Source organism: Cryptomeria japonica, chromosome 4 (assembly GCF_030272615.1).
Source record: "Cryptomeria japonica chromosome 4, Sugi_1.0, whole genome shotgun sequence".
Taxonomy (NCBI): domain Eukaryota; kingdom Viridiplantae; phylum Streptophyta; class Pinopsida; order Cupressales; family Cupressaceae; genus Cryptomeria; species Cryptomeria japonica.
The window spans coordinates 721,346,636-721,363,886 of record NC_081408.1 but is presented as its reverse complement, the minus strand read 5'-3'; the positions used below and the strand labels follow the sequence as shown (position 1 = coordinate 721,363,886).

At 33.4% G+C, this 17,251-nt stretch overlaps 3 protein-coding genes across 3 annotated transcripts; 2 read left to right on the top strand and 1 right to left on the bottom strand.

Moving 5' to 3' along the window:
- Positions 1 to 467: 467 nt before the first annotated feature.
- On the bottom strand, positions 468 to 1,934 carry LOC131032083 (xyloglucan endotransglucosylase protein 1). Its single transcript, XM_057963002.2, has 4 exons — positions 1,621 to 1,934; positions 1,424 to 1,524; positions 1,116 to 1,309; positions 468 to 997 (listed from the first exon to the last, which is right to left on the bottom strand). The coding sequence occupies exons 1-4, from the start codon at positions 1,781 to 1,783 to the stop codon at positions 631 to 633; spliced, it is 825 nt and encodes a 274-aa protein (XP_057818985.1). The 5' UTR covers positions 1,784 to 1,934; the 3' UTR covers positions 468 to 630.
- A 4,434-nt stretch (positions 1,935 to 6,368) lies between these two features.
- Positions 6,369 to 7,838, top strand: LOC131032095 (xyloglucan endotransglucosylase protein 1). Its single transcript, XM_057963014.2, has 4 exons — positions 6,369 to 6,680; positions 6,778 to 6,878; positions 6,991 to 7,184; positions 7,301 to 7,838. Exons 1-4 carry the CDS (start codon positions 6,518 to 6,520, stop codon positions 7,677 to 7,679), a joined length of 837 nt encoding a protein of 278 aa, XP_057818997.2. The 5' UTR covers positions 6,369 to 6,517; the 3' UTR covers positions 7,680 to 7,838.
- Positions 7,839 to 12,792: 4,954 nt separating this feature from the next.
- Positions 12,793 to 14,209, top strand: LOC131032096 (xyloglucan endotransglucosylase protein 1). The gene is made up of 4 exons (XM_057963015.2): positions 12,793 to 13,062; positions 13,160 to 13,260; positions 13,373 to 13,566; positions 13,683 to 14,209. Exons 1-4 carry the CDS (start codon positions 12,900 to 12,902, stop codon positions 14,059 to 14,061), a joined length of 837 nt encoding a protein of 278 aa, XP_057818998.2. The 5' UTR covers positions 12,793 to 12,899; the 3' UTR covers positions 14,062 to 14,209.
- Positions 14,210 to 17,251: the final 3,042 nt, after the last annotated feature.

Sequence of the window (17,251 nt, the reverse complement as noted above, 5' to 3'; positions counted from 1 at the left end):
TTCTTTATAGACAAAGAAGTGAAAACTATTTTTTCAAAGAACAAATTCAAGAGTAGTTTTCTTTTATAATGTCTATCTAATATTACAATATACACGTTCGGTTGTATTTATTAACTACTTCAAAATCAGAATATAGCATATTTTTTATTTGTAATTCATAAATGCAATTAAATGTATATGTCCCTTTTCCTGAGATGTAGATTCATTTCATAAAATTTGGAGTGCATATCTAATGCCCATCCCATACAAAATGCTTCCAAAAAAAATAAAAATTGAACATCTCTAAACAATTTTATTTGTTAATGGCAGATCTATTATGACACTCAAGACATGAATCAATAAAAGATTTTTAATAGCTAGGTCTACAGAATCCCAAAACCAGCACACAAGCCCCTGTAGAGTGCGAAGAAACGCCGAGGATAGTACGAAAACTCAAGCTACCATCCACAGTTCAAAGAAATTTGAAATTCTTCAAATGATAAACAGATATATATTCAATTTACCAGGATCCAATCGTTACAAAATTACAAATACAGCCTCTTGGGCTTTGCAAATGGCTACAAAAAATGAAAGAATAAAAGAATTTTGGTGAAACTTGGCGTGTGTTGGTCTTCAAAGTCAGTTGGATGCCTAGCGAGTACATTCAGCAGGGAAGCCCTGTGGAAACCTTTTACTGTCCGAGCAGTAATCATAAATCATGTAGTTTTTGCGCACCCATTCAAGTTTCTGCTGCTCGCTCGACTCCAATGCCTCTGCACCATACCATGAATTCACAGAGCAATCAGAGGAGGCAGAGCATGTCTCTGCTTTGAAATTTCCATAAGACGCCACAAATGGAGATTTGCTCCAATCGATCTTCACTGCACCTCCTCTGGTTGCCCAATTGTCTGCGTTCCACAGGCTCGAATATATTCTCATCGCTTGATTTTTCGGATATGCAACGCCCAAATCCTCGCTGTTCTTGAACACTCTCACTGGAGTTCCATCCACAGAAAACCTGGACAGTATCAGAAATAAACATTATTAACTACAATAATGATGTTAAAACTAGAGTGCCAGACCAAAGAGGGCATTCACAAGTTGATTTGAATAGTAGCGGGATAATATTAACTTACATAATTTGTTGGGGATTCCAGAGCAGGGAGTAAGTGTGGAAGTCTGCTGTGGGGTCGAACCAGAGGTAGAATTGCTGCTCACGATTGCCCTTGCCTTGAGAGAAAACATTAGTGTGCATAATGTAGGGATCTCCAGACAGATTTCCCAGGAATTCGAAGTCTATTTCGTCGTGTTTATCCCCTTGTGACGAGAGCTGCAGCGGAGATCATCACCATTTTATTAGACCATGCTCAACTTCACACAACAATACTAGTACTGCCCACTACTAATTTCAGGGCTACAGAATGAAATGAAGGGAGAGACTTACATAGTATGCAGTAACAGTACCGGCGGAGTTACCGGGCACCAGCTTGATTTGCATATCAATTTTGCCAAAGAGATATTCATTCTTAGATTGGAATCCTGAACCTGTTTTCATACAGCAGAGGCAGGGGAGGAGATAAGCATAGGTTCAGCATACTGTTAAAATCACATATATTTTCAGTAAGCAAATGAAATAAATACCTGAGGACTGATCGAGATTAAGCTGCAACTGTTGGCCATTGTCGAGTATCTTAGCACGATCATTTCCCCATGAGATATCAAAGTCATTGTAAAAATTTGCAGAAACAAGGTGGGAAAATGAGATTGCAAGGGTTAAGAGGAGAAAACATTGAAGCAGGTCCATTGGGAAGTGAAGACAAAGATGTAAAATGTAGGAAGGAGTATTGATAGATAGATTTGAAGATGATGTGAATGTTGGATTGCAGAGGGAATTCGATGGGTTTAAATGGGCAGGATCAGGTGAGAAATGGAAAGTAGCAAAGAAATTTCCCCACGAGTTAGATGGATGAGTTGGAGCGCACTTTGTATTTACAGCGCGAGAAAGTTACGGATTTTATTGCACGCGGAATTCCAGAAAGAAGAGTGTACGGCTGGCTTAGTTGTGTGCAGTTGTGTTTGATGTTGACCACTCATCGTCCACTGACCGGTCAAACGCCGCGTAGAGTTTTTTCTTTTTCTTTTTTAGGCTTTTCTTGAATAGAGTGATAGGTCGGCGGAAGACCGCCATCTTGTGGGCGGGTGCAGTTATTGGAATAGTATTTAATTGTCATCGTAAATTATTTGAATTTATATGTATTTTATTAAATTAATTTATATAACACAAAAATATGTATTAATAATTTTTAATCATTCATACATTTTGATACAACATTAAGTGGTGAGTTTTAACACGAGTCATTGTAGCAATCTTGGATGTCATACACATTGACATGTTGAACTTTGATTTTTGTTAATTAGAATTAGGAACATTGAATATTGATCCTGACTTTGAGAAACTTGGGAGGGCTTCTTCTCAAAACAAACCATAAATATTGTAATCCCGGTCCCTAGCTTTCTCTAACCATCTTTCTCTCTAGTTTTACATTATCCTAAGCAACAAGTCAGTGGAGCAAGTTTCCCCAAACATGGCATAAATGTCTCATGCTAGAGTATGCAAGAGGCAAGTATTTTGGGAATATAAATGGATGATTCTTGAAAATGAGAAAATAGTATTGCAATTGGAGGAGACGGAATTGGACTTATATTTCAATGGATTGAAAGATTTTATGTTATGGATGAAACTTGAAAATGAGAAAATAGCATTGCAATTGGAGGAGATAGAATTGGACTTATATTTCAATGGATTGAAAGATTTTATGTTATGGATGAAACTTGAAAATGAGAAAATAGCATTGCAATTGGAGGAGACAGAATTGGACTTTATATTTCAATGGATTGAAAAAATTTATGTTATTTTCACCCTTCATTTTTTATTTTGATTTGTTTCCCATTTCTCATTTCTAGTAGGATACAACTAGAATATTGAAGTTAAACTGTCATATATGTTATTTGTGCCACCCCAGTGCCCTTTAGACTTCTATTCATCTAATGTTGTAATTTGGAAATAATTTTGCATCCTATTCTTATTTTGATTGCACAAAAAACCTCCTACAATTGCACAAAAATTTCAACATAAAGCTCAAAGAGAACTTCCTTCACTAAGAAACCCAACTTAGACTCCAAACCACAATAGAAAACAAGTAAACCTTTCTTCATATGCAAAGTATAGTAAGTGTAAAAGAATCTTACAAACTATATTATTTAACTACCCAAAGATCCTAAACTAATTTACATTGACTTTGAAAACAAACCATAATATACATGACATAATTTTTTATTAATGAAGTTAACTCAATGGTATTGAAATAAGGATACTACAATGATATGTTGAATCATTTATTTTATATGTATTTAGATAAACTATTCTGAGATAAAGAGGAATGATATTTATATAGTGAATAATTATAGATTTTGAACAAAGCTGTATATATTAACATATCATGATAAACTTAAAGAGATTGCTCTCTTAAGTGGGCATATTGGGCCTTTTTTAGCTAATTGGGGCACCATCAACCCTCATCTTCTCATTTTTTCACAAAAAAAACATAAAGGCATCGAAATTTATCACAATGAATTTTCATTTTTCTTGTGTTTGTCTTATTGCATGCAAACAATAAGAAGAAGAGTGACAAAATAGAGAAGAGAGAGAAAAGATGTTTAGCGAAGAGGAAATTGACAAGAAGGAGGATAAAACAATTTAAGACTCATTGAAACCATGGCAAGTGACTTTCTTTAATATTTTGCACAAATTGTGTTACACTATGACCAAGGTTGAGTGAAAAAATGAATATTGTTTGCAAGAAATATATTAGAAACCCTACCAAAGTAGAAATTTGAAACATGCTAGTAAGCGATATCCTTGTGCAAGTTTTAGTTATATTCGTGAATCAATTTATTGCAATTATGTTCATTCATATCAAGTCTCATGCATAACAAAAAAAGTAAGGAACACATCTTGTTCCTATATCAAAATACATAGGCAACCCTACTCACAAAACTGAGATAGGTCTATGTTACACCAAGTTTTAAGGACATGGACAACACAAGATGAGGGGATGTGTTTTGGGAATGAATTTTTTTGAGGCCATTTTAGGGGACAACTATTAAAAAAATAGAGGTTATTTTTAAATGAAAAAGGGCTTTCTAATACATATGATAACATTCACAAGGCATTCATCATATACAACATAGATTCTTAATACATAACATTAGAGTTAAATTGAAAGTTCATGTAAGATCTCAATGAAAACAAAATTTCCATAAAAACATTTCTATAATGTACTCTTAGATTTCTTTTTAAAATGTCATACCACTGTAAATTTATTGTCGTCCATTTTTTCATGAGATGATGTGTACTACAAATTTTAATTTGGGATATATGAGGAATTAATTAATTTTCAAAACTTTACACAAAAATAATATTTATTTTTATTCTTCCTTTCTTCAATATGACACTACAAATATATATAGGAATTATATTTCTTACTTTATAGGAGAACCTCTTATAACCACTTCTATTTAGATGATTTTTTTTAATAGCTCATGAAACAAACAAATAAACAAGCCTCGAAAAATTATTGTTTCCACATTTGAAATAGGTACATGACTTGTGTTAACAACTCACATTATTAACTTATGTGAACACTAATAGTAAGTTTCCCAACAAAAATGTTGTTTGTTGATTACCTTAATTTGAAGTCTTGTCAATCCACTTTGGATAAATATAAATCCCTAGGTATGTGTGCTTTTACACCTTAGATTCTAGAAGCTATGTTAAAATCTCTAAATTATTCAAGTAGAATTAAGAGCTTAGTATTGTGCTCAATGCTAGTTCTAATTTGCTTCCTTCACAGTTAGAATATTAGTGCTCCATTATTTGAACTCCAACTTTCATGTATATGTAAAAATAATATGTTTTCTAGAATAGCACTGTGTAGGAAGCTAGAGTTTTGTTAGGAAGATTGGAATATGAAAGAGGTAACATTGAAGCTAAATTGCAAGTGTCTAAGGGAATGAAATCAAATGTGGTACATGATTTACAATTAGTTGATTCAAGCAAGAATCAATGTAAACAAGGAATATAACGCAATGAATCAAATCATTTCTACACAAGCAATTTTTTTAGTGCTCACCAAACATGAAGGGCTCAATAGCAGTGTAGTGTCATAAATTGTATACCTTAACATGGAGCTTTTGCATTGTTACATCTTTCGCATAATGTTAAATCTTTGTTTGTAGATTTTATTTTGTATTTAGACAATTGTATGGGAAAAATATATGCAACAAAAGCTTGTAGTAAGAAAGGAGAGACATTTAGTAAAATACTAAAAAAGAGATAGAGAAAATGATGCATAAAGACTAGAGAGAAATAAAACCAAAATAGAGCAATAATAACAAACTACCATGAGATAAAGAATAATGGGTTTTTAAAGCATTGCATTGCTATCTTAGGGTTGGACTACGATTTTCCATTTAAACCTTTAGTAAGAACACTTACAACTAACACCAAATTTGCCCTACCAACAACAAAATCCAAACATTGGCCTCATTATTAGTCTCTCTCTATATCACACTAGGCTAAACCATGCCTCCAACAATTGGGATTCAAGATGTCGGCATTTATCCAAAACCCAAAAACATAGACAAGGCATGTGAACTATTTTATGAATGACATCTCGAATGGTTTGACTTCACTCAAGATAAAACAAACATTAGCCAAGCCTAATATTTCCTACAAGATTTCCAATGCAAATTATTATCTATTTGATCACATAAAAACAATAGTCTAAAATCTCACACATAATTTCCAAAGTGCATAAAAACATTAGAAACTCATCAAATATTTTTTTCCTTGAATTTTATTTTTTTCTATTTACAAAAGAAAAAGCAAAAATCCTTCGCAAATGAAAAATAAGGAAAAAAAAGGCCAAAAAATCCATTTAGAAAATCAATATGCTGCAAAGTATAGAAAAATCTTATTTCTCTCGTGCTGATACAATTTTCAAGAAAGACTACTTGCATCTAATGGAAGGAAAACACAAGTCTCCGTGGATATAAAAAACACTAATAAACAACGACATAAATAAATAAATAAAAATTACCTCTTCGGCATTTGGCCGATGTGGACGATGAGATGTCAACATCCAAGATACTGCACTGAAAGCAGCCTCGAACTGCACCCAAGTTATGGGACACACCTGTTTCTCGCCTTCGCCAGCTGTACTCAACAATTCTCTCCTCTTCCTCCAACTCCGCGTTCAATAAAATCCCACACCTTGGCGCGCTGTAAATACAAAGCGCGCTACAACTCATCCACTTTAACAACTCTGTCTGAAACTTCTCGCTACTTTCCATTCCTTTCCTGACGACGCTAACCCTGCCTATATAAATACCATTCATTTTCCTCTGCAATCACCATTCACCACATCCTTACCTCGATCAATAATCCTGCATTTTACATTCTTGTTTTCACTTCCCAATGGCACCCATTTTATGTTTCCTCCTCTTAAGCCTTGCACTCTCCTCCTCCCACCTTGTTTCTGCAAATTTTTATAATGACTTTGACATCACATGGGGAAATGATCGTGCTAAGATACTCGACAATGGCCAACGCTTGCAGCTCACTCTCGATCAATCCTCAGGTATATCCATCTCATTTGCTTACTAATATAGATGTGATTTTAACAGTATGCTGAACCTATGCTTATCTCCTCCCCTGCCTCTGCTGTATGAAAACAGGCTCAGGTTTCCAATCCAAGAATGAATATCTCTTTGGCAAGATTGATATGCAAATCAAGCTGGTGCCTGGTAATTCCGCCGGTACTGTTACTGCATACTATGTAAGTTTGCCCCTTCGATTCTCTCTGCAGTCCTGAAATTAGTAGTGGGCAGTAGTAGTATTGTTGTGGGAAGTTGAGTATGGTCTAATAAAATGGTGATGTTCTGCTGCAGCTCTCGTCACAAGGGGATAAACACGATGAAATAGACTTTGAGTTTCTGGGAAATCTGTCTGGAGATCCCTACATTATGCACACCAATGTTTTCTCACAAGGAAAAGGCGGTCGCGAGCAGCAATTCTACCTTTGGTTTGACCCTACAGCAGATTTCCACACTTACTCCCTGCTCTGGAATCCCCAACAAATTATGTAAGTTAATATTGTCCCTGCAACTTTAAATCAGCTAGTGAATGTCCTCTTTGGCCTGGCCCTCTACTTTTAACATCATTTATTTAGTTATAATGTGTATTTCTGATATTGTGCAGATTTTCTGTGGATGGAACTCCGGTGAGAGTGTTCAAGAACAGCGAGGATTTGGGAGTGGCGTATCCCAAGAATCAGGCGATGAGAATATACTCGAGCCTGTGGAACGCAGACGATTGGGCAACCAGAGGCGGTGCAGTGAAGATCGATTGGAGCAAATCCCCATTTGTGGCGTCTTATGGAAATTTCAAAGCAGAAACATGCTCTGCCTCCTCTGATTGCTCTGTGAATTCATGGTATGGTGCGGAGGCATTGGAGTCGAGTAAACAGCAGAAACTTGAATGGGTGCGCAAAAACTACATGATTTATGATTACTGTTCGGACAGTAAAAGATTTCCACAGGGCTTTCCTGCTGAATGTACTCGCCAGGCATCCAACTGAGTTCAATGAACAACATGCACCAGTTTCATCACATTCGTTAATTCAAATTCTTTTATTCTTTCAATTTTTGTAGCGATTCCAGGCCCAAGAGGCTATCTTTGTAACGATTGGATCCCGATCAATTGAATATACTTATATCTCAGTTTGAATTTATTATTATTTGAAGAATTTCGAATTTATTTGAACTGTGGAGGGCTGATTACCTTCAGTAGGAAATTAAAATACATGGTATATGGTACAGTTTGGGTGCTGCATAGACACAGGAAATTAAAGTTTCTTCGCGTCATATTAATGAGTCATCTAACATTATGAATTTTACTCACTGAAGGCACTCGTAACCATCCGTTCCATTAAAAAAAACAAAGATGGCCTAAAGGCGCTCAAATTTCCTGTTAGTATTTTGTACACGACGGTCAATATGCACTCCAATCTCCTGAAATGAATCGGCGCCTTACACGTCCTGTATTTAACGCCAATTGAAACTGGCTGTTAAATTTGTTCTTAATAAAGTGGGTTAAAATAAGACTGTATTTTAGTTGAGATTGTTGATCTTTGTTAAGGATTGCCACATTAAATTTACATCTGTTCTTCCAAGTAACTAAGTCACTGATGCAACTAAAGATTTTTAGGTCACAAATCTCTTAAATATTATGCAGTAGTAGTTGTATACAGAGGTAGTGATAAATATTTTATATATTCTTTTAGGGTTTTAACAAAATATCAATCTTAGAATCAATAGAAATTTTTAACAATAGATTGTATAATCAGAATAAAGAAAGTGGAAAAACTAAAAATGTTTGCAAGATTCTCTTGATTTATAAGGAACAAATGGTTGGCCTTCTAGTTTGATTGATGCCCAGTCTTGCAATAGGGTCTATCCTAGGTGAAAACCCTCACAATTGTGTAAAACCTTTGCAAACAAAATTTATCTCCATTAATGTAATCTCTACCTAATAATCCATAAATAATTTTAAATCTCCACATAGTAGTTTGAAACATTTTTGCATAACACACACTAAATTCATGTAATGGAAGGTTTTGCTACACCCCTTCGATGCAAACTAATAGAAACCTATTAAAAAAATATAACAATTGTATTGCTTAAGGTTTCTTTGAATCCCTTAAAACTCTAAAAAAATGTGGAGACAAATTGCAAGACAAGAAGAAAGTAGTGTCTTGTATCGATTTTTCAAAAAACATCTATATTACCATAACAAGTGCAAATAGAAAACTTTAAAATTTGAGTTGCATTCATACATGAAGGTTATACAAGAAAATATAACTTGACTTGGATGATCTTTACCATTACAAACACAAAAACCTAACCCCTTATAATGTAAGATTCATTTTACTTCACGAATTTGCAATAGATATATGTAAAACATGACCAACAGGGTGTGTGAGTGGAAAATATGATTTTTAAGTAATGCACCACATTCTCCAACTTAAAGACATCAACACATGTTTAAAAAACATGCCAATGATCAGTAGAATCCAACCTCAAAAATTTGATTAATATACCATGCATAGAGGAGAAAAAAATCCATGAAATTGGATGGCAAAAGCATTAAAAACATCCTTGAATTTGTGGAAGAATTTCATATAGATTCGCAAAATGTTTGTACATTAATGGTGCCTTGGTATCTAGATGAAACAACATTTATGGTTGCCTAATAAATTAGTAGCAAAAGATGACGTGTGAGTACAATCATTCAACTTGCCACTTAAATCCATCCTAATTAATTAAAATATGTGTTCTAGGAACAAACATGTTAGATATGGTGGTTGTAGGGTCCAATTGAGGATTAATGACAATCTTGGAGTAGTTTAGAAGAAGTGGGAAAAGTTTTGAATGATTTGCGTAAATTTCACGTGCAAGTGAATGAGGAGGTGGATGAAAATGGAATGTATAATTGGAATGTTAGATGGGAGGAAAACTTCCACGAGTGAAATGAAAAAGGAATGAAGGGAACATGTAAGATGTAAGTGTAAAAACCCTAAGAAAGTGCATGTGGAAATATGAGTGAAAGGGTCTTGTAGAAGTGAAGGGGTCAACAAGAGATGGGAAATGGAGGTTCATCTAGATGGAAGGATTTTCAATTAAAAGGAAAATATCAAACAAAAGAAGTTGCAAAACATGTAAGTGAAAATCCAACCATGAATGCAAACATGCAAAAATGACATTCAGATGGAAGGTAAGACTCTACAAGGTGGAAAAAGAGGATGATGATAGCATGGCATCATGGTGATGTTAATGTCAAAGGGGAGGTAACTTGGAGGATGGTAGCATGTCACTAGGTGGGAGTGTTGTTTGTATGATATTAATAGAAAGGGTTTATAGGAACAATCATCCATATTATCTATGTGAGAGATGTAATTGCAATTGGACAAAAATGAAGTTCAAATGGAGGGTTGAAATTTGCAAGAGGAAATATAGAGATTAGTGAAAAATAACTAAGGCATGGAATAGGTTTGCAAAAATTTAATGTGCAAGTGAAGGTGGAAGTGATTTTCAATTGTTTCAATGTAGATGGAAACCTTGCGAAGGTGTAAAGTGGAATCATGTGGAAAATGAGCATGAAAGTGAAAATTGGAGCATAAGTGAGACTATGCACTTCAAATTCTCAAGAGAGAGAAAGGAGGAAATTGAAAAGAAGAGTGGAAAATAAAGGATGTGAGAATTCGATATGAAAGCGAACTTGGATGCTAGTTAATAAATTATCTAATTGGGGTCAAAATCTTGCAAACTTTATATTGGTTAAAAAGAACAAAAGGAATGTCTGTAAATAAAGAAAGGTGAACTAGATATGAAAATATCTAGTTGGGACATCAAATTTTATATTTGGTTGGAAGGGAAAATCCCACAAGCAATTGAAACATGCTAGAAATTGAACTAAAACATCCAGATTAGGATTTTTGAAACCCTAGCAACATTCAATCTAGCCCATAGGGTGGAAAGGGAGTTGTCCAAGCCCCCACATTATAAGGAGAGCTAAACGCTTCACATCCACAACGGGTTGCAATACATGTGGATATTGTAGACCCCCTTAAGGGACATGACAACCATAGGGGGATACCATTGTGGGAAGCCATCGCCTCACCCATCCTCTTTTTTCTTATTTATTATTTCCTTTGCCTATACTTTGAGATGCATAAACCTATAGAGAAGGAAATAAAAAGAACAATTAGTAGAAATATTTACACATTGTAGAGGTTGAGACGTCATGGAGGGACCAGAGGCCAATGCATTTCAATCATCTCTCAATGCCTGGGCCACACAAACACTCTCCACATCCTGAGAAAATGATGATCACCCACCAATCTCACGAGTTGCATCATGGTTTTGTCGTAGCTCAGTGAAGCCCTTATTAGTAGGAGCTTGTTGCACAAAAGCAACACGAAAAGCCTTAGCTTTGGGAGAAAAAGGTAGAGACGACATCTCATAGAGATATCTAATTGTTCTATTGTGATTATTACTCTAAGAAAAAATTAAGAGATTAATTTGTAGGCACATGTCGTATTCATCTCCCATGAATATGCTCAATTGCCCAAATTGATTAACTCTATGCACATTTGTGGCCCACAGTAACTTCTTTTTTTTTATCAAAGTGAGTTTATTAAACTATTAAAATATTAATAATTAAAGTCACAAATTTATTAAAGAACATTTTTGGTATCATGTGTTTATCTCTCTCAAATATAATGTGTTTATCTCTCTCATATTTGACATATGTAAAGTGTCTAGAAATGGTTGTGAGCTTTACCTAAATATGATGGAGATATATAACCATAGGTACCAGGGTAATGCTCCTTGCATGGTGTTCCCCACCTTCTGGGCAAAAGAGTGGTCATAGTGAATCTTCCATACAAGATTATAAACCCTAATCCAAGTCTCTCAAAGGACATACAAAATGTGCTACTTATCAATGGTCTTAGGCCTCTTAGCCACTTTTGGTCCCTTCTCATGGATGTGGTGTTGTTAGTTAGCCATATTTTGTTAAGTTTGCTCACTTGGAGTTGATGATTTTCCCTTCTTACTCAACAACTTACATAAGATGAAGAGGATGATGCTCTTATTGATTGGAAGCCTATTGATGATCGTAGTACTATTTTTGTTGATGTATGTTGTAAACTTGATGATCATGATCCCCCTTCTACTAGTGTTGGTCTTGCCACTTAACAGTTTATTTGTATTTACTGTTGATCAAGCTCTCTGCTTTGAAGGTATACCTTTATCCCACCCACAATTTATTTTATTTTATTTTTAAAGCATTGATATGCAAAGTTACATCACAGTTAAATACTAGCCTAATGATTTCGCCGAAGGCATTCCTTATTTGAAAGGAACGACCTATATTTTAAAATCAACGGTTAAAAATTGATTAAAAAGAATGCAAGACGATTAAAAACATCTCGTTCGTTCATTATTCTTTTACTGTTTTTCGTCATTGTGCTCTTGAAAGAGAGGTCACAAGTTCAAATCCCACAAGGGGGTAAGGTATGTAGACCTCGTTTGTAGTGCAGTTAGGTACCTCCCGCAAGCAGTACGAAGTAGTCCCATATTGATCTAACCCATTTGTAGATCCACATAGAGATTGTTGGCATCATAGACTATAAAAGACCATTTCCTTTCTTTTTATTTGGAAAATCAATTCGCTGCAAATCATACAAAAATCTTATTTCTCTCCTGCTGACACAATTTCCAAGAAATATTAGTTGCATTTAATGGAAGGAAAACATAAGTCTCCGTGTATATAAACAAAAGACCAATAAACAACTGAATAAATACTCACCTTTACATAAAAATATACCATTAAAAATGTATCTTCCTAAAAAGAGACCCTCTTTGGCATTTGACCGATCAGTGGACGATGAGATGTCAACATCCAAGATACTGCAATGCAAGTAGTCTCGAACTGCAACCAAGTTATGGAACACAACTGTTTCATAATGCGCACACCTTTGCCAGCTGTACTCTCCAATTCCTCCAACTCCGCGTTCAATAAAACCAAACACCTTCTCTACCTGTAACTGTACCTATTACGCGCTCCAACTCAGACACTCAACAACTCCCTCTGAAATTTCTCGCAACTTTCCATTCCTTTTCTGACTACGCTAACCCTGCCTATAAATCCCATTCATCTCCCTCTGCAATCACCACACCACATCCTTGCCTCCATCAATAATTCTTCATTTTACATTCTTGTCTTCACTTTCACAATGGCACACATTATATGTTTCCTCCTCTTAAGCCTTGCACTCTCCGCCTCTCACTTTGTTTCTGCAAATTTTAACAATGACTTTGACATCACTTGGGGAAATGATCGTGCTAAGATACTCGACAATGGCCAACGCTTGCAGCTCACTCTCGATCAGTCATCAGGTATTTTACCTCATTTGCTTACTGCATATATATATGATTTCTACAGTATGTTGAACCGATGCTTATCTCCTCCCCTGCGTCCGCTATATGAAAACAGGTTCTGGCTTCCAATCCAAGAATGAATATCTCTTTAGCAAGATTGATATGCAAATCAAGCTAGTGCCTGGTAACTCGGCCGGTACTGTTACTGCATACTATGTAAGTTTCTCCCTCCATTTCATTCTGTAGCCCTGAAATCAGTAGTGGGTAGTACTAGTATTGTTGTGGGAAGTTGAGCATGATCTAATAAAATGGTGATGTTCTGCTGCAGCTCTCGTCACAAGGGGATAAACACGATGAAATAGACTTCGAGTTCCTGGGAAATCTGTCTGGAGACCCCTATATTATGCACACTAATGTTTTCTCACAAGGAAAAGGCGGTCGGGAGCAGCAATTCTACCTTTGGTTCGACCCAACAGCAGATTTCCACACTTACTCCCTGCTCTGGAATCCCCAACAAATTATGTAAGTTAATATTGTCCCTGCAACTTTAAATCAGCTAGTGAATGTTCTATTTGGCCTGGCCCTCTACTTTTAACATCATTATTGTACTTATAATGTGTATTTCTGATATTGTGCAGATTTTCTGTTGATGGAACTCCGGTGAGAGTATTCAAGAACAGTGAGGATCTGGGCGTTGCATATCCGAAGAATCAAGCGATGAGAATATATTCGAGCCTGTGGAACGCAGACAATTGGGCAACCAGAGGCGGTGCAGTGAAGATCGATTGGAGCAAATCCCCATTTGTGGCGTCTTATGGAAATTTCAAAGCAGAGACATGCTCTGCCTCCTCTGATTGCTCTGTGAATTCATGGTATGATGCAGAGGCGTTGGAGTCGAGTGAGCAGCAGAAACTTGAATGGGTGCGCAAGAACTACATGATTTATGATTATTGTTCGGACAGTAAAAGGTTTCCACAGGGCTTCCCTGTTGAATGCACTCGCCAGGCTTCCAACTGAGTTCCAATGACCAACATACTGTACCAAGTTCCATCAAATTCTTTTATTATTTCATTTTTTCGTAGCGATTTCCAAGGCCAACGAGCTTTATTTGTAACGGTTAGATCCCTGTCAGTGGAATATAGATCTCAATTTGCATTTGTTATCATCTGAAGAGTTCCAATTTTTTTTTGAACTGTGGACGGTTGCGTGAGCTGCCGAACGGTCCCTGGCGTTTCTTGGGGCTGTTGAACTCTAATAAAGTTACTTGGCGTTCACGTCTCAAGTGGCATATTAATGAGGCGATGGCTACGCAGGGGACAAAATGGCCCCCATGCCATGCCTTCCTTTCTCCATGCCCCCATGCCATGCCTGACGCCACGGTCCACCCTCCAATCAACCTGTCCCGTCAGAAGCTCCACCCCCAAAATTCGTACTCTCCTGCCGCTTCCATATATTTTAATATGTTTTTAATTTATTATATGTATATTTAAAAGTTACAAGTAGTAATATAATAATAAATTAATAATTGATTATATATTTAGATTTTTTAATAATAAGTTATATGTTTTTCTTTTTTAATTTCTATTTATTTTAATAAAAATCATATTATAATATATATAATACGTAATTGATGATTTTAAGATATATGTATTATATAGAAATTTTAATAATATTAATTTTAAAAATTTTAATAATATTATATTTTAATTTTTTACATAAATATAAATAGGTAAATAATAGTTTATTTTTAATTGATTTATACATATTTAAGTTAAAAAACATTATCAAATTTACTAAAACTAAAAATAAAAGTAATTAACTAATTTTCTTAGTTAAAAATATTATAGTAAAGTAATTAAGTTACACATATTTAAGTTAAAAAATATCAAAAACATTTACTAAAAGTAAAAATAAAAGTAACTAAGTTAAAAATATTTAAGATAAAAATATTAACTTACACATATTTTTGATATTTTTTCATTTAAAAATAAAAGTAAAAATATGTGTAATTAAGTCTATGTAACTAATATACAAAATATACAAATTTAACATATATATTAAAAAAATATTAATATAACTTAAAAATAAAATTAAAATATGTGTAAGTAATGTAAAATTTTAACATCCATAATATATAACTAATTAAGCAATTTTAACATATGTAAGTTAAAATTAATGATTAGTTACACATATTTAAGTTTTTAAAAAATTAAAAAATAAACTAAAAGTAATTAAGTTACTTAGTTAAAAATATTTAAGTAACTAAGTTACACATATTTAAGTTAAGAAATATCAAAAATTTACTAAACTAAAATTAAAAGGAATTAAGTAATTAAGTTAGTTAAAAATATTTAACCAAGTTACACATATTTTTTATATTTTTTAAAGCTTCTTTTTAATTATATTATATTTTTATTTTTAAGTTATATTAATAATTTTTTTAATATATGTCTTAAATTTTTATATTAGTTACACATATTTTTACTTAATTACAACTTTTTTACTTTTATTTTTAAATTAAATTTATTATTAAAAAAAGAAATATATAATTAAAAAATTAAACTGTTATTTACCTAATGTATTTTAAAAAGTTAAAAAATAATATTATTAAAATTTACCTATATGTTAAAATCACATAATTATATATTATAATACAATTATATTAAAATAAATAAAAATAAAAAAATTAAATATATAACTTATTATTAAAATAAAACATTAAAAAGAAAAAATAAATAAAACATAAAAACATAAACTATAAAAATAAAATTTGAAAAGAAGTTAAAGGAGTAAAACTTAAAACAATATAAATTAAAACATTAAAGATTAATAATAAAAATTAAAAAATGTAAACATATAACTCAAATTAAAAATAAACTATTATTTACCTATTTATATGTATGTAAAAATTTAAAAATTATTTTATTAAAATTTCTATATAATACATATATCTTAAAATCATCAATTAAATATTATATATATTATAATATGATTTTTATTAAAATAAATAGAAATTAAAAAAGAAAAACATATAACTTAATATTAAAAAATCTAAATATATAATCAACTATTAATTTATTATTATATTACTACTTGTAACTTTTAAATATACATATAATAAATTAAAAACATATTAAAATATATGAAGGCGGCAGGACAGTACAAATTTTGGGGGTGGAGCTTCTGACGGGACAGGTTGATTGGAGGGTGAACCGTGGCGTCAGGCATGGCATGGGGGCATGCAGAAAGGAAGGCATGGCATGGGGGCATGCAGAAAGGAAGGCATGGCATGGGGGCCATTTTGTCCCCTGCGTAGCCATTGCCTATTAATGATATCATCCACGAATTTCAGTTAGCTCATTGAAGACAATTGTAATTTTACCTTTGATTCAAAAATATGACGTTCAAATTCGTTGGAAGCATTTTGCACTCCTAATCGAAGGGTAGAAGCAGCAGTTAACTATTTATAACAGTACATCCGTTTGATTTTATTTTTTTGTCTTAGTGGATTCAATTATTTATAGCTTTTGTTTTGGTTTATGGATAGTAACAATGTAAGTTGTGGGATCCATTATACATGTAAGGATACAAAAGTACACATTTCAAAGTATTGCCCAATACCTACTTAAAGATGTCCATGTGCACTTAAATTGCCAATACTCATGCACAAATGCTTCAATAATCGTGTGCTATGGCTACCAATAAAGGTGCACAAATGGGTCAATTATGATTAAAAAATGCTAAAAATTTACATGTGAAATTTATTAATGAGCTTTCAGTTTTTGTTTTTTTTGGTTTCTTTAAAGTTAGAAATTGTGGGGTTGGGTGTACAAGGAGTGATCGGTAATTGGAACATGGATGGTAATCGGTGCTCTTCCCCTAGCTGGAATTGATAATTTGGGCTCCATCAGTGAACCGCAAAGAAAACTTTGAAAAGTAAAAGTTGTTTTCTTTTTTTCCATTAAGAGTGAAGAATATGAATAATGTGAGAAGATTGGAGACCTCAAAGATTTGATATAATTCATTTACATCAAAAAGTTTGAATATATAAATTTGTCATATTTTTAGTGCATTTGGTATTTATTTTTTTAATATCATGAAAAAAAGAAGTTATTATTAAGTGAGAATTTAATTGATAATGTCTTTAATGGTACGTATAATATTGATTTTAAATTATTTATTTATTATTTGTAAAGTTAAATATAAT

What these genes read in the sequence shown, in the direction of transcription:
- LOC131032083 (XM_057963002.2), bottom strand. Translation starts at nt 1,783, where the DNA reads ATGGACCTGCTTCAATGTTTTCTCCTCTTAACCCTTGCAATCTCATTT. An exon ending in TAATCTCGATCAGTCCTCAG is followed by an intron (nt 1,525 to 1,620) that starts GTATTTATTTCA and finishes GTATGAAAACAG; the next exon opens with GTTCAGGATTCCAATCTAAG. An exon ending in TGGAATCCCCAACAAATTAT is followed by an intron (nt 998 to 1,115) that starts GTAAGTTAATAT and finishes GATACTGTCCAG; the next exon opens with GTTTTCTGTGGATGGAACTC.
- LOC131032096 (XM_057963015.2), top strand. Translation starts at nt 12,900, where the DNA reads ATGGCACACATTATATGTTTCCTCCTCTTAAGCCTTGCACTCTCCGCC. An exon ending in GTACTGTTACTGCATACTAT is followed by an intron (nt 13,261 to 13,372) that starts GTAAGTTTCTCC and finishes GTTCTGCTGCAG; the next exon opens with CTCTCGTCACAAGGGGATAA. An exon ending in TGGAATCCCCAACAAATTAT is followed by an intron (nt 13,567 to 13,682) that starts GTAAGTTAATAT and finishes GATATTGTGCAG; the next exon opens with ATTTTCTGTTGATGGAACTC.
- LOC131032095 (XM_057963014.2), top strand. Translation starts at nt 6,518, where the DNA reads ATGGCACCCATTTTATGTTTCCTCCTCTTAAGCCTTGCACTCTCCTCC. An exon ending in GTACTGTTACTGCATACTAT is followed by an intron (nt 6,879 to 6,990) that starts GTAAGTTTGCCC and finishes GTTCTGCTGCAG; the next exon opens with CTCTCGTCACAAGGGGATAA. An exon ending in TGGAATCCCCAACAAATTAT is followed by an intron (nt 7,185 to 7,300) that starts GTAAGTTAATAT and finishes GATATTGTGCAG; the next exon opens with ATTTTCTGTGGATGGAACTC.